Here is a 12,500-nt window from a genome sequence, read left to right on the forward strand (position 1 = left end):
GTCCATTAATTTATGATGGTGGGGCGACATCAGGTCACAGTCGCCAGGGTCACATAGTGTCGATGGGTTACAATTTACCTGATATCATCTTACTAATTTCTTGACAAATAGAATTATCAAGTTTGTATAAGCCTTTATGTAGGTTGGTATTTTGATTACTGGTGGTATGAATCAAACTACACTCTATTAGATTTCTTGCTATTATGTTGTTGGTATAATAGATTGCCTGGGCATTATCTTAATCAACTGGATGATCATTTAATTCAATATGCTTGAATATACCACTAGAATTATTGCCATCCCTAACATTTTTCTTATGTTGTTCAATTCTAATGTTTAAGGGTTTGGCAGTTTGACCTATGTAAAACTGATTACACATTTTGCAAGGAATTTTATAAATGCATCCTTTTTTAATTTCAATACTATTGTTGATGAGTTTATGTTTTACTGTACTATCATGTTTAAAAACTACCTTTACGTTAAATCTTTTTAATAACTCTGTGATACTTAACAAATTTTCTTGAAATTGTAAAATTAAAACATTATAATAATTGAAAGGTGATTTGGGTTGAAGAGTTAAAAATTATTTCCTTGCAAAATTGTAAGCAATATCAAGGAATTGCTTAGGGTATATTAATTCTAGCCCAATGTTAAAAACATTTCTGATTTCTTCATCAATAAATTCAGGACTACAAATACGAAAAGCTCTTAAAAACATAGAAGCAAAGACTGTACTTTTGATATTATTTGGATGAGAATAATAATAATGGATATATAAACTTACATTGGTTGGTTTACGATATACTTTAAATTTAAGGCTATTGTCATGACGTAGGATAGTGCAATCTAAGAAAGGTAAGGTACAATTTTCTCAATTCCTAAAGTAAATTTAATAGAATCAACAAGGGTATTCAATTTAGTTAAAAAAAATCGTGGATATTTTTATCTTCTGACCAAAGACATAAAGTGTCATCAATATACCTAAGCCAAGGGATGTTACGGGGGAAGATTTTGTGTAATATCTTGGTTTCGAAAAATTCTATGTATAAATTACTTAAAACTGGGGATAAAGGGTTTCCCATACTCATGCCTAATTTTTGGGAATGAGTAATTTCTATTCCTTCCGCCCTCCAGAGGGTAATTGGCCGCTACCCTTATTCAAACTGTCCTTGTTCCTTTGTTTCATGTATATATTATCTATGCATTTCTATTACTTTGTACTTGTTGCACTGAAGATGTAATATACAAAAGCGCTCTGCTTCGTTAGTTTCCTTTTTCCAAGTGGTCTACTTTGCATATATATATATATATATATATATATATATATATATATATATATATATATATATATACATATATATATATATATGTATATATATAGTATATATATATATAAGTATATATATACTATATATATGTATATATATATATACAAGTATATATATATACATATATATATATGTGTGTGTGTGTGTGTGTGTGTGTGTGTGTGTGTGTGTGTGTGTGTACATACATATATATACATATATATACATATATATATATATATATATATATATATATATATATATATAGATAGATATATACATATACGTGGAGTTAAAAACGACAGCGTTGTTGTAGTTCAGTTTTTTCTTCGTATTCTCGATTTTCCTGATTAGAGATTTTCCATTAACCGGGTGGATTGAAACTAGGTCTCTATATTCTTCCATTTGTTCTATTTAAAATCGACGTTTCGTCTTGAAAAAGACATTATCAAGATATAACTGAAATAACAAAAAATGCATGGTAACAGTAAAGGTACAAGACAATATCAAGATATAATAGCAATAACAAAAATTACATGGTAACAGTAATGGTGACAAAAATAATAAAGATGACAATTTTGTGAAAATAAATACGAAGACTTACATTTAAAGGGAAGAGAGAAAGAAGGGAGAGTGACAATGTCGAAGATGACCGATGTATATATACCTAAGATCAGGTCAAACAAAAGGGGGGGGCAGACAATAGGGATCTCAGAGGTCAAGGGGTAAGGGGTTGGGGGGTGGGGGAGGGTCAGGCGGGTGTGGTCACCGAGGGTGAGGAAGGAGGTGGAGGTAAAGGGAGAGAGAGAGAAGGGGTAGAGGGAGGGGGGAGTGGGGGATATTTATTTCTATATAATGGGATAGAAGAGATTAGATTGCTCTGGATGTTAATGATTGGAGCTTTGTCTTTAATGTGAAAGGCTTCGAGTAATTGTAGTCTCCTAGGGTCATTACTCGATCCAATAATTTTGGTGTTATTGATCAAATCATCCCTTCTGAGTGCAGCGTTATGGAAATTCCTATGATGTTTTTGATTGTTCCCTCTTGTAGATGAAAAGATCGGCGACGGCTGACTTTACATCTAGTAAAACCAATGTAAGTGTGAGAGAGGAGCTTACAATCTCCTGTAGAACAGCTGTATTGATACACTGCATTAGTTCGAGATGTGAAATCTGATCGCCTAGACAAATTGTTTGTCATGATCAGAGAGGAAGTTTTTGGATTTTTGTAGTAGATGAGAACTCTGATTTTGTTGTTCTCATTAGTAGGAAGGCAATTCTTATGAATGATATCCCTAATGACTTTTTCATCTTTTTTGTAATTACTAGTGAAGATATTTCTGTAGTAAATGTTAATGAAGCTATGATTCTGTGGTTCTTATATATATACATATATATATATATATATATATATATATATATATATATATATATATATGTATATACACATATATATATACATACCTGGTATCTAATATTCTCGTGCTTGTCACTAATCCAGTAATCGTAGAAAAAATTTAATTGACAAATCTAAGATATCATGGTGTAAATATATGATAGAATTCCATACAAGTTTGCGTTAAACAAAGTAAAATTGGAGGGAATTTTAGACTAACGCTCTGCAGTGATTTTTCTTTTAACGTTTTTATTACATCCCAGCTATCAAAGGACACAGTGCTGAGAAGAGTGTGGCAAGAAATAGTATCCCAAGATCCCGACAACCTGGTCCCTACGACCGAAATGGCCATTGCTAAAGTCCTTCGGGAAAACTTTGTGTTCGTTATGGAAGAGGCTTACTACGATGCCGTCTACAAATCCAACTGTCAACTGTACCAGCTACCAATCAAACTCTTCAACTACGGAGCAGGAATAGCGCTTACCAAGAACTCAACCTTGACCAAAATCTTCAGTGATGTGTACGTTGAAACGATTCTGGCCACTATTGGGTAGCACTTTATATCCATTCAATGCACCTCAATTCATTTCGCCGCACTGCCCTAAACAAAATTCACAAACGCATCGAAAAACATACACATGCATGCAAGGGGCTGTGTGTGTGTGTGTGTGTGTGTGTGTGTGTGTGTGTGTGTGTGTGTGTGTGTGTGTGTGTGTGTGTGTGTGTGTGTGTGAGAGAGAGAGAGAGAGAGAGAGAGAGAGAGAGAGAGAGAGAGAGAGAGAGAGAGAGAGAGAGAGAGAGAGAGAGAGAGAGAGAGTGCGTGTTACTGTGTGTGTGTGTGTGTGTGTGTGTGTGTGTGTGTGTGTGTGTGTGTGTGTGTGTGCGTGTTACTGTGTGTGTGTGTGTGTGTGTGTGTGTGTGTGTGTGTGTGTGTGTGTGTGTGTGTGTGTGTGTGTGTGTGTGTGTGTGTGTGTGTGTGTGTGTGTGTGTGTGTGTGTGTGTGTGCGTGTTACTGTGTGTGTGTGTGTGTGTGTGTGTGTGTGTGTGTGTGTGTGTGTGTGTGTGTGTGTGTGTGTGTGTGTGTGTGTGTGTGTATTCACTTGGTCTTTGGATCACGTGTTGGACTCGTGATCGACAGCTATATCCCTCCTGGAAGAGAGCTCAGAGCTCGTAGGTCCGATCTATGGGTAATGCTATGACCTTACACACACACACACACACCCAACTTCCCGCCCACGAGAGTCAGAGTAACGACCCGAAGCACAGCGGTACCGAAATAATTTCGGCCCTGGGCAGGATTCGAACCGAGAACTGCGGGCCACTATTGTGGCAATTCAGCGCTCTACCAACTGCGCCACCGAGTCGTGTGTGTGTGTGTGTGTGTGTGTGTGTGTGTGTGTGTGTGTGTGTGTGTGTGTGTGTGTGTGTGTGTGTGTGTGTGTGTGTGTGTGTGTGTGTGTGTGCGTGTTACTGTGTGTGTGTGTGTGTGTGTGTGTGTGTGTGTGTGTGTGTGTGTGTGTGTGTGTGTGTGTGTGTGTGTGTGTGTGTGTGTATTTACCTAGTTGTATTATGCGGGAGGAGAGCTATGCTAGTAGTGACCCGCAGTTGTATCTTTCCGCATCCAGTTCTTTCTTAAAATCATGTATACTTTTAGCAATCACTGTTTCCTGATTCAGTTTGTTCCATGCATCTATAATTCTGTGGAAAGCTGTTTTTTTTTTCTTTTTTTATTCCTCAGATCTCTTCTGTAACTGTCTTTCTTAAGTTTCTTCTCGTGTCCTCTTTTATTTCTTCTGTCCCATTTAAGTACATCATACTTATCGAGGATTTCCATCCCTTTCATAATTTTGTACATGGTTATCAAATCACCTCTTTCTCTTCTTTGTTCCAGAGTTGATAAGTTTAGTTTGTCCAATTTTTTGTTCATATGTCAAATTGGAAATTGTTGGTGCCATCTTTGCTATTGCTCTTTGAATTCTTTCTACATACATATACCAAAGCTTCTTCCCCCTTTCAAGGGAGGTAGCCAAAAAGAAAAAGGCATAAAAACACTCTCACCCATTACATCCCTAAATACACTCCACACCCCTCCCACCCTCCCTCTCATCTGAGCACCTCCTGGATGACGGGTCATCCCTGCACCTTGCCCACCGCCCTGGGTCAGAAGCAGTGTCGCAAGACACAGCACATCCACAGCAAGGCCGCTTCATTTAATCGGCGACCCCCCTCTCCGTCCCCCCTTGCATATAAGGAGAGGACGGGGAGAAATCCCTTCGGGCTGCGTCAAAATTTACTCACACATACTACCCCACCCCCCGCCCATTCCTCCTCATGCAATCACACATCATCCATATACAACCATTCTCCACTCACCTCTGTCTTCCGTCCTCTCCCTTCCTTCCTCAACAGACATTCCCCTCTTCCCCAAAGCCCCCTTCACCCCATCCATCCACCTCATCCTAGGACGTCCCCTCATCTTCACTCCCTCCACATCTGCCTTCCATACCTCTTTTACTAGTCTTTCTTCACTCATTCTTTCCATGTGTCCAAACCATCCTAATATTCTTTCATCAACCCTGTCTCCCAGCTCCTTTTTTACCCCTGCTCTCCTCCTCTCCTCCTCATTTCTCACTCTATCCAGTCTAGTAACCCCCACCATACTTCTCAGACACCTCACCTCAAACACATTCAAACTCCTTCTCTCTTCTTCTCTTATGTTCCACGTTTCTGCCCCATACAGTGCTGTTGGCACAATCACTCCTTCATACAGTCTCCTCTTCGCATCCATTCCTAAATGTCTATTCCTCATTACACTCTTTAATCCACCAAGGCATTTACTCGCTTCTCTCAATCTACATTCTACCTCCACCTTCACTCCACCTTTTCCTGCTACACTTGCACCCAAGTATCTAAAACTATCCACTTCCTCCAGTCGCTCTCCCTTAATGTTCACTTCCAGTCTACTGCCACTTTCACCCCTTGTACATCTCATCACCCTACTTTTACCCACATTTATCTTTAGCTTTCTTCTATCACATACTCTCCCAAACTCTGCCACCAGCTTCCTCAATCCCTCCTCCGACCCTGCCACAAGCGCAGTGTCGTCCGCAAACAACAGCTGGCTCACCTCCCACTTTTCTCCATTTTCTTTAACCATCTCTAATCCCTGACCAACTACCCTAGCATTCACCTCTCGCACCACCCCATCCATGTATAAGTTGAACAGCCAGGGCGACATAACGCATCCTTGACGAAGTCCCACCTTTACCTCAAACCACTCACTCTCTCCATTTCCAATCCTGACACAAGCTCTACTCCTCTCATAAAAACTCTTGACAGCTCCCAGAAGCTTTCCTCCTATCCCGTATATCTGCATAACCTCCCACAGTGCCTTTCTGTCTACCCTATCATAAGCCTTTTCCAGATCCATAAAAGCCCAAAAAACATCCTTCCCCTTTCCTATGGCTTTCTCACACATCTGTCTTACCACAAAGATCTGATCTACACAACCTCTACCTGTCCTAAATCCACACTGTTCCTCACCAATTACTCCTTCTGTTCCTCTCCTAATCCTCTCAATCAAGATCCTCCCATAAGCCTTCCCTACTACACTTAACAGGCTAATCCCTCTGAAACTACTACATTGACATTTGTCCCCTTTTCCCTTGTAAAGAGGAACTATACAGGCACTTCTCCAGTCCTCCGGTACTCTACCCTCTCTCCAGCAAACATTAAATAACTTCACCAACCAGTCCACCATCACTGAGCCTCCCTTTTTCAGACATTCTGCATGGCATCCATCCAGACCAGGTGCCTTACCTGCTTTCATCATCTTAACAACTGCCTTCACCTCATCCTTCCTTATTTCTCCTCCATTCTCCTCACTCATTACTCTCATTTTCTTCGCATTTCCCACTGCAACTATCTTTCCTTCCCTATCCTCCTTCACATTTAGCAACCCCATAAAATATTCTGCCCATCTTCCCCTTATTGCTTTCTCTTCCATTATCATCTCTCCATCTGCACCTTTTACCTTTTCTTCCCTACTTGATTTGCCTCCTCTTCCTCTTTTAATTTCTTTCCAAAACATCTTTTTATTACTTTCAAAATTTTCTGTCATACTCATACCCCATTTCACATCTGCTCTCCTCTTTGCCTCCTTTACCTTTTGCTTTACTTCTCTTTTCTTTTCTTTGTACGTCTCATATGATTCCCCCGTCCTCTTTTGTAACCAATCTGTGAATGCTCGCTTCTTCTCTTCTACAACCTTCTTTGTTTCCTCATCCCACCATTCACTACCCTTTCTTCTATTTCCCCCTGTCCTTCTTGTTCCACACACCATCCTTGCACACTTTAAGACTCCCTCCTTGAACCATCCCCATTCCTCCTCCACACCCATCTCTGCTCCATCCTTTACTCCCTCCCACTCCTCCTTCAGCTTCTTTTCGTACTCCTTCTCCTTTTCCTTTTCATTCAAGGAGTTCAATCTAAGAACCTCCCTACCTTTTGTCCCTTTCCTCTTTCTCCATCTATCCTCCACTCTCAGCTTACCTTCCACCAAAAAATGATCTGATATTCCCCCACCCTCTCCCCTTAGCACATGTACATCCTTAACTCTTCCTATCATAATCCTATTTACCACTACATAATCCATTAGCGCTCTATCTACCACCCTTCCCTCCACCACCCTCTCCCATGTGTACTTATGCTTGACTTTCTTCCGAAACACTGTATTTGCTATCATCAACTCTCTTTCTAGACACATTTCCACCATCAACTCTCCACTACGATTCTTTCCTGGAACTCCACACTTCCCAACCACTCCATCGATTAGACCATTTCCCACCCTAGCATTAAGGTCTCCCAGTACTATTACATTGACATTTCTTCCTAAACCCTCTATGCACTCATTTAAATCTATCCAAAAGGCCTCCCTTTCTTCCACGCTCTTCTCACTGCCAGGCCCATATGCACTTACAAAGACCCACATCTCCTTTCCCAGTTTCACCTTCATCCACATTATCCTTGAGGAAACCTCCTTCCACTCCACTACCTGTTTACCTATCTCCTCACTTACTAGGATAGCCACCCCTTCCCTCCCTCGCCCTCTCTTCACTCCTGATAACCTCCCACTTACACTCCCAAACTTACACTCACCCTTCCCTTTCAACTTAGTTTCACTCAAAGCCAACACATCCATCTTTCTTCTCACAAACATACTACCTATCTCTTCCCTTTTACTCTCATCTGTACCACATCCACGCACATTAAAAGACCCAAACCTTAGGGTGCTGGTCCGAGGCCCTCCAGCACCCCTTATGCCTTCACTTTTGTTTTTAGGATATATGCCCGTGGGGCATATATTCTTTCTAGTTTCTTTATTTTTTTTTTATTTTTTATTTTTTTTTAGGTCTCCATATAGGCGCTGCGTATTCCAATTTTGGTCTTACCAGTGTAACTAGTATCTTCTTTACCATTTCCTCATCCATGTAGTCAAAGGCCACTTTCATTGATCTTATTAAGTTATAAGTTTCTCCAACTACTTTGTTAATATGTTTATCTGGTATCTTGTCGTTTGAGATGATTACTCATAGGTTCCTTTCTAAGTTTACTTTTATAACTTCTTTTGTACCAATTTTATATTGAGCCGATATTATATTTTTGATTTTTCCAAATTCCATTATACTACATTTCTTAATGTTGAAATTCACTTCGTTCTTTATACACCATTTCCAGACTTTGTTCAGGTCTTCTTGAAAAGATTTGCAATTTTCTTCTGTATTTACTCTCCTGAATAGTTTCGCATCTCCTACAAAAAAGTTCATATAACATTCCACGCCGTTTATATAAACAGCAAACATTATCGGAGCCAATACACAGCCTTGGGGGACTCCGCTTCTCATATCTACCCAATTTGAGTTCTTATCATTAAGTACCACCCTCATTTTTCTTTCGTTCAAGAAATATTTCATCCATTCCAATAGTTTTCCTTGTATCCCACCTATTGTTTCAATTGTCTTAGCAGCTTTGTGTGTGCGCGCGTGTGTATGTGTGTGTATGTGTGTGTGTGTGTGTGTGTGTGTGTGTGTGTGTGTGTGTGTGTGTGTGTGTGTGTGTGTGTGTGTGTGTGTGTGTGTGTGTGTGTGTGTGTGTGTGTGTGTGTGTGTGTGTGTGTGTGTGTGTGTGCGTGCGTGTGTATTTACCTAGTTGTATTACACGGGAAGCGCGCGCGCGCGCGCGCTTCCCGTGTGTGTGTGTGTGTGTGTGTGTGTGTGTGTGTGTGTGTGTGTGTGTGTGTGTGTGTGTGTGTGTGTGTGTGTGTGTGTGTGTGTGTGTGTGTGATTCACCGTGGTCTTGGATCACGTGTTGGACTCGTGATCGACAGTTATTACCTTCCCGTAAGAGAGCTCGTATATATGATCGATCTATGGGTACCACTGTAACCTTACACGCACACACAGGCACTCACCCAACTCCCCGCCCACGAGAGTTGGAGTAACGACTCGCTGCGCAGCGATACTGAAATTATTTCAGCCTTGGGCGGAATTCGGACTCGGACCGCTGCGTGTGTGTGTGTGTGTAATATATATGCACACATTCACACACACACACACATATATATATATATATATATATATATATATATATATATATATATATATATATATATATATATGCAAAGTAGACCACTTGGAAAAAAAGAAACTAACAAAGCAGAGCGCTTTCGTATATTACATCTTCAGTGCAACAAGTACATAGTGATAGGAATGCATAGAAAATATATACATGATACAAAGGAACAAGGACAGTTTGAATAAGCGTAGCGACCAATTACCCCCTGGAGAGCGGAAGGTCATTGTCAATTATCTTATGATGGTGGGGCGACATCAGGTCACAGTCGCCAGGGTCACTGTTTCTACTAATGATATAGGGCGACATTAGGTCAATTCGTTGGGTTACATTTTACCTGATATAATCTTACTAATTTCTTGACAAATGAAATTATCAAGTTTGTACAAGCCTTTATGTAGGTTGGTATTTTGATTACTGGTGGTATGAATCAAACTGCACTCTATTAAATTTCTTGCTATTATGTTGTTGGTATAATAGATTGCCTGGGCATTACCCCCAATCAACTGGATGATTATTTAATTCAATATGCTTGAATATACCACTAGAATGATTGCCATCCCTAACATTTTTCTTGTGTTGTTCAATTCTAATGTTTAAGGGTTTGGCAGTTTGACCTATGTAAAACTGATTACACATTTTGCAAGGAATTTTATAAATGCATCCTTTTTTAATTTCAATACTATTGTTGATGAGTTTATGTTTTACTGTACTATCATGTTTAAAAACTACCTTTACGTTAAATCTTTTTAATAACTCTGTGATACTTAACAAATTTTCTTGAAATGGTAAAATTAAAACATTATGATAATTGAAAGGTGATTTAGGCTGAGGAGTTAAAAATGATTTCCTTGCAAAATTGTAAGTAATATCAAGGAATTGCTTAGGGTATTTTAATTCTAGCCCAATGTTAAAAACATTTCTGATTTCTTCATCAATAAATTCAGGACTACAAATACGAAAAGCTCTTAAATACATTGAGGCAAATACTGTATGTTTAATATTATTTGGATGAGAATAATAATAATGAATATATGAACTTACATTGGTTGGTTTACGATATACTTTTAATTTAAGGCTATTGTCATGACGTAGGATAGTGCAATCTAAGAAAGGTAAGGTACAATTTTTCTCAATTTCTAAAGTAAATTTAATAGAATCAACAAGGGTATTCAACTTAGTTAAAAAATTATGTATATATTTTCTATGCATTCCTATCACTATGTACTTGTTGCGCTGAAGATGTAATATACGAAAGCGCTCTGCTTCGTTAGTTTCTTTTTTTTCCAAGTGGTCTACTTTGCATAAGTGAACACACGTACCCGTGTTCTTATTAGCATATATATATATATATGTATATATATATATATATATATATATATATATATATATATATATATATTTATATATATATATATCATACATGCACTAAATGGTCCCTAGTACATAGATTTTCATATTTCAAACCACACTAATTTTCATTTTAATTCCATGCCATCACGGTCGAGACTGACAAGAAGCTCGATGGAAGCATATGCAGAAACTGATACGTAATGAAGCTATGGAATCGAACCAAGTTGAGACGTAACAAATGAACATTGACTTAAATCATTGCACCATCAAGAGGGATATGAGTTGGGCACAACTTTTTGATGATGCAATGGTCTAAGCCACTGTTCATTTATTACGTCTCAGCTTGGTTCGAATCCACAGCTTGACTAAGTATCAGTTTCTGCATATGCTTCCGTCGAGCACCTTGTCAGTCTCGACTATGACGGCAAGGAATTGAAATGAAAATAAATGTGGTTTAAAAGATGAATATCTATGTACTGGGGACTATTCAGTGTGTATATAATACTTTCCCCTGCGTATATACTACCAACTGCACTATCATGGCGGGGGGGTTAACATAAAACTCGTGTATATGTATGTAACTGGAACATGAAAATATAAGAATCTGTGCTCATTTTATATCTCTCTTGATGGTGCAATGGTTTAAGTCACTGTTAATTTGTTACGTCTCAGCTTGGTTCGAGTCCATAGCTTGAGTAATATCAGTTTCTGTGCGAGTATATGCTTCCGTCGAGCTCCTTGTCAGTTTAGACTGTGATGGCATGGAATTAAAATTGAAATTGATTTGGTTGAAGAGATGAATACATTCATAAATACATGCATACATACATACATACATACATGTGTATACATATACATATATATATATATATATATATATATATATATATATATATATATATATAAACTTTGTCTTTCATTAGTATTTCTAAATATTAAATCTTCTTCTTCCTCCTTTATTTTTTCTTCCCTCCTGATACTTCTCTAACACACCTCTTATTGACCCTTCCTCGGACAATCTACTACAGGTCCGGATCTATAATCTTTTCTTTAAGATCACCCGTGAGCCAGAACCAAACTCTACAAGTTCGTTGCAATGGTGAATGAATGAACAGAATGCATATGAAGTCAGCAAAATAGCCCCACGCTGAGAAAGATCTTCTACAACAGTTTGCGCCTATAGCTAATATCCGTAGTTCTTTGTGTCATTTTGCTATCCTTACCTGATGTGTTTTTTTTTCTTTTTTTTCTTTTTTTTACTCGTTTAGATGTGTAAATTACCCACAATAGTGGAAAGTTTTATATGCACGGCAGTTTACATAAATCTCTCTTGAAGATGTTTTGATAATGCACTTCAACCCTTTTCCTGTTGTAACCCACTTCATATATTCATCTTCAGGCTAACATGTACCGATTTCACTCAGATAGAGAGTGAACTTATAATTAAATCATCAGTGTTTTGACTAGGCACTCAAAGGGAATCCGTCTGTGTTATTTATTTTCTAGTTCTGTAAAAAAAAAAAAAAAAAAAAAAGAATAGGGTAAGTCATTGAACCCCGTCACCTCCCCCACGGTCTATCGGTCAACAAACCCTGACTTTAGTCCCTTAATTACCCTCCCTCCCTTCTCTCCACAGTCTCCTGGACCTACGATCTTCGGGGATCGTCGACCAGAGCCGGCGGAGACGGTACAGTCACTCCCTGCAACCGTGCGAGACGTCTTCCACGACCCGCCCAATGGGACTCGAGTCCATCTTCACGGCCTTTCTTCTCATCGCCTGTGGACTCACTCTCGCCATCCTCTTCCTTCTTCTCG

At 38.9% G+C, this 12,500-nt stretch overlaps 1 protein-coding gene across 4 annotated transcripts in view; it reads left to right on the plus strand.

The window, feature by feature from the left end:
- LOC143038484 (putative glutamate receptor) overlaps positions 1–12,500 on the plus strand; it is a 63,326-nt gene that overhangs the window by 48,963 nt on the left and 1,863 nt on the right. For 3 of the 4 annotated variants that reach the window (XM_076207717.1, XM_076207718.1, XM_076207720.1), the window contains exons 7-8: positions 2,966–3,222; positions 12,322–12,500. The exon at positions 12,322–12,500 is cut by the window's right edge and continues 1,863 nt beyond it. In XM_076207717.1, the coding sequence (XP_076063832.1) occupies positions 2,966–3,222; positions 12,322–12,500 (436 nt within the window). The remainder of the gene's footprint in view (positions 1–2,965; positions 3,223–12,321) is intronic. The other variant, XM_076207721.1, reaches the window with a different exon arrangement.

The sequence above is a fragment of the Oratosquilla oratoria genome, chromosome 24 (genome assembly GCF_046742065.1).
Source record: "Oratosquilla oratoria isolate Oo_2021 chromosome 24, ASM4674206v1, whole genome shotgun sequence".
Classification (NCBI taxonomy): domain Eukaryota; kingdom Metazoa; phylum Arthropoda; class Malacostraca; order Stomatopoda; family Squillidae; genus Oratosquilla; species Oratosquilla oratoria.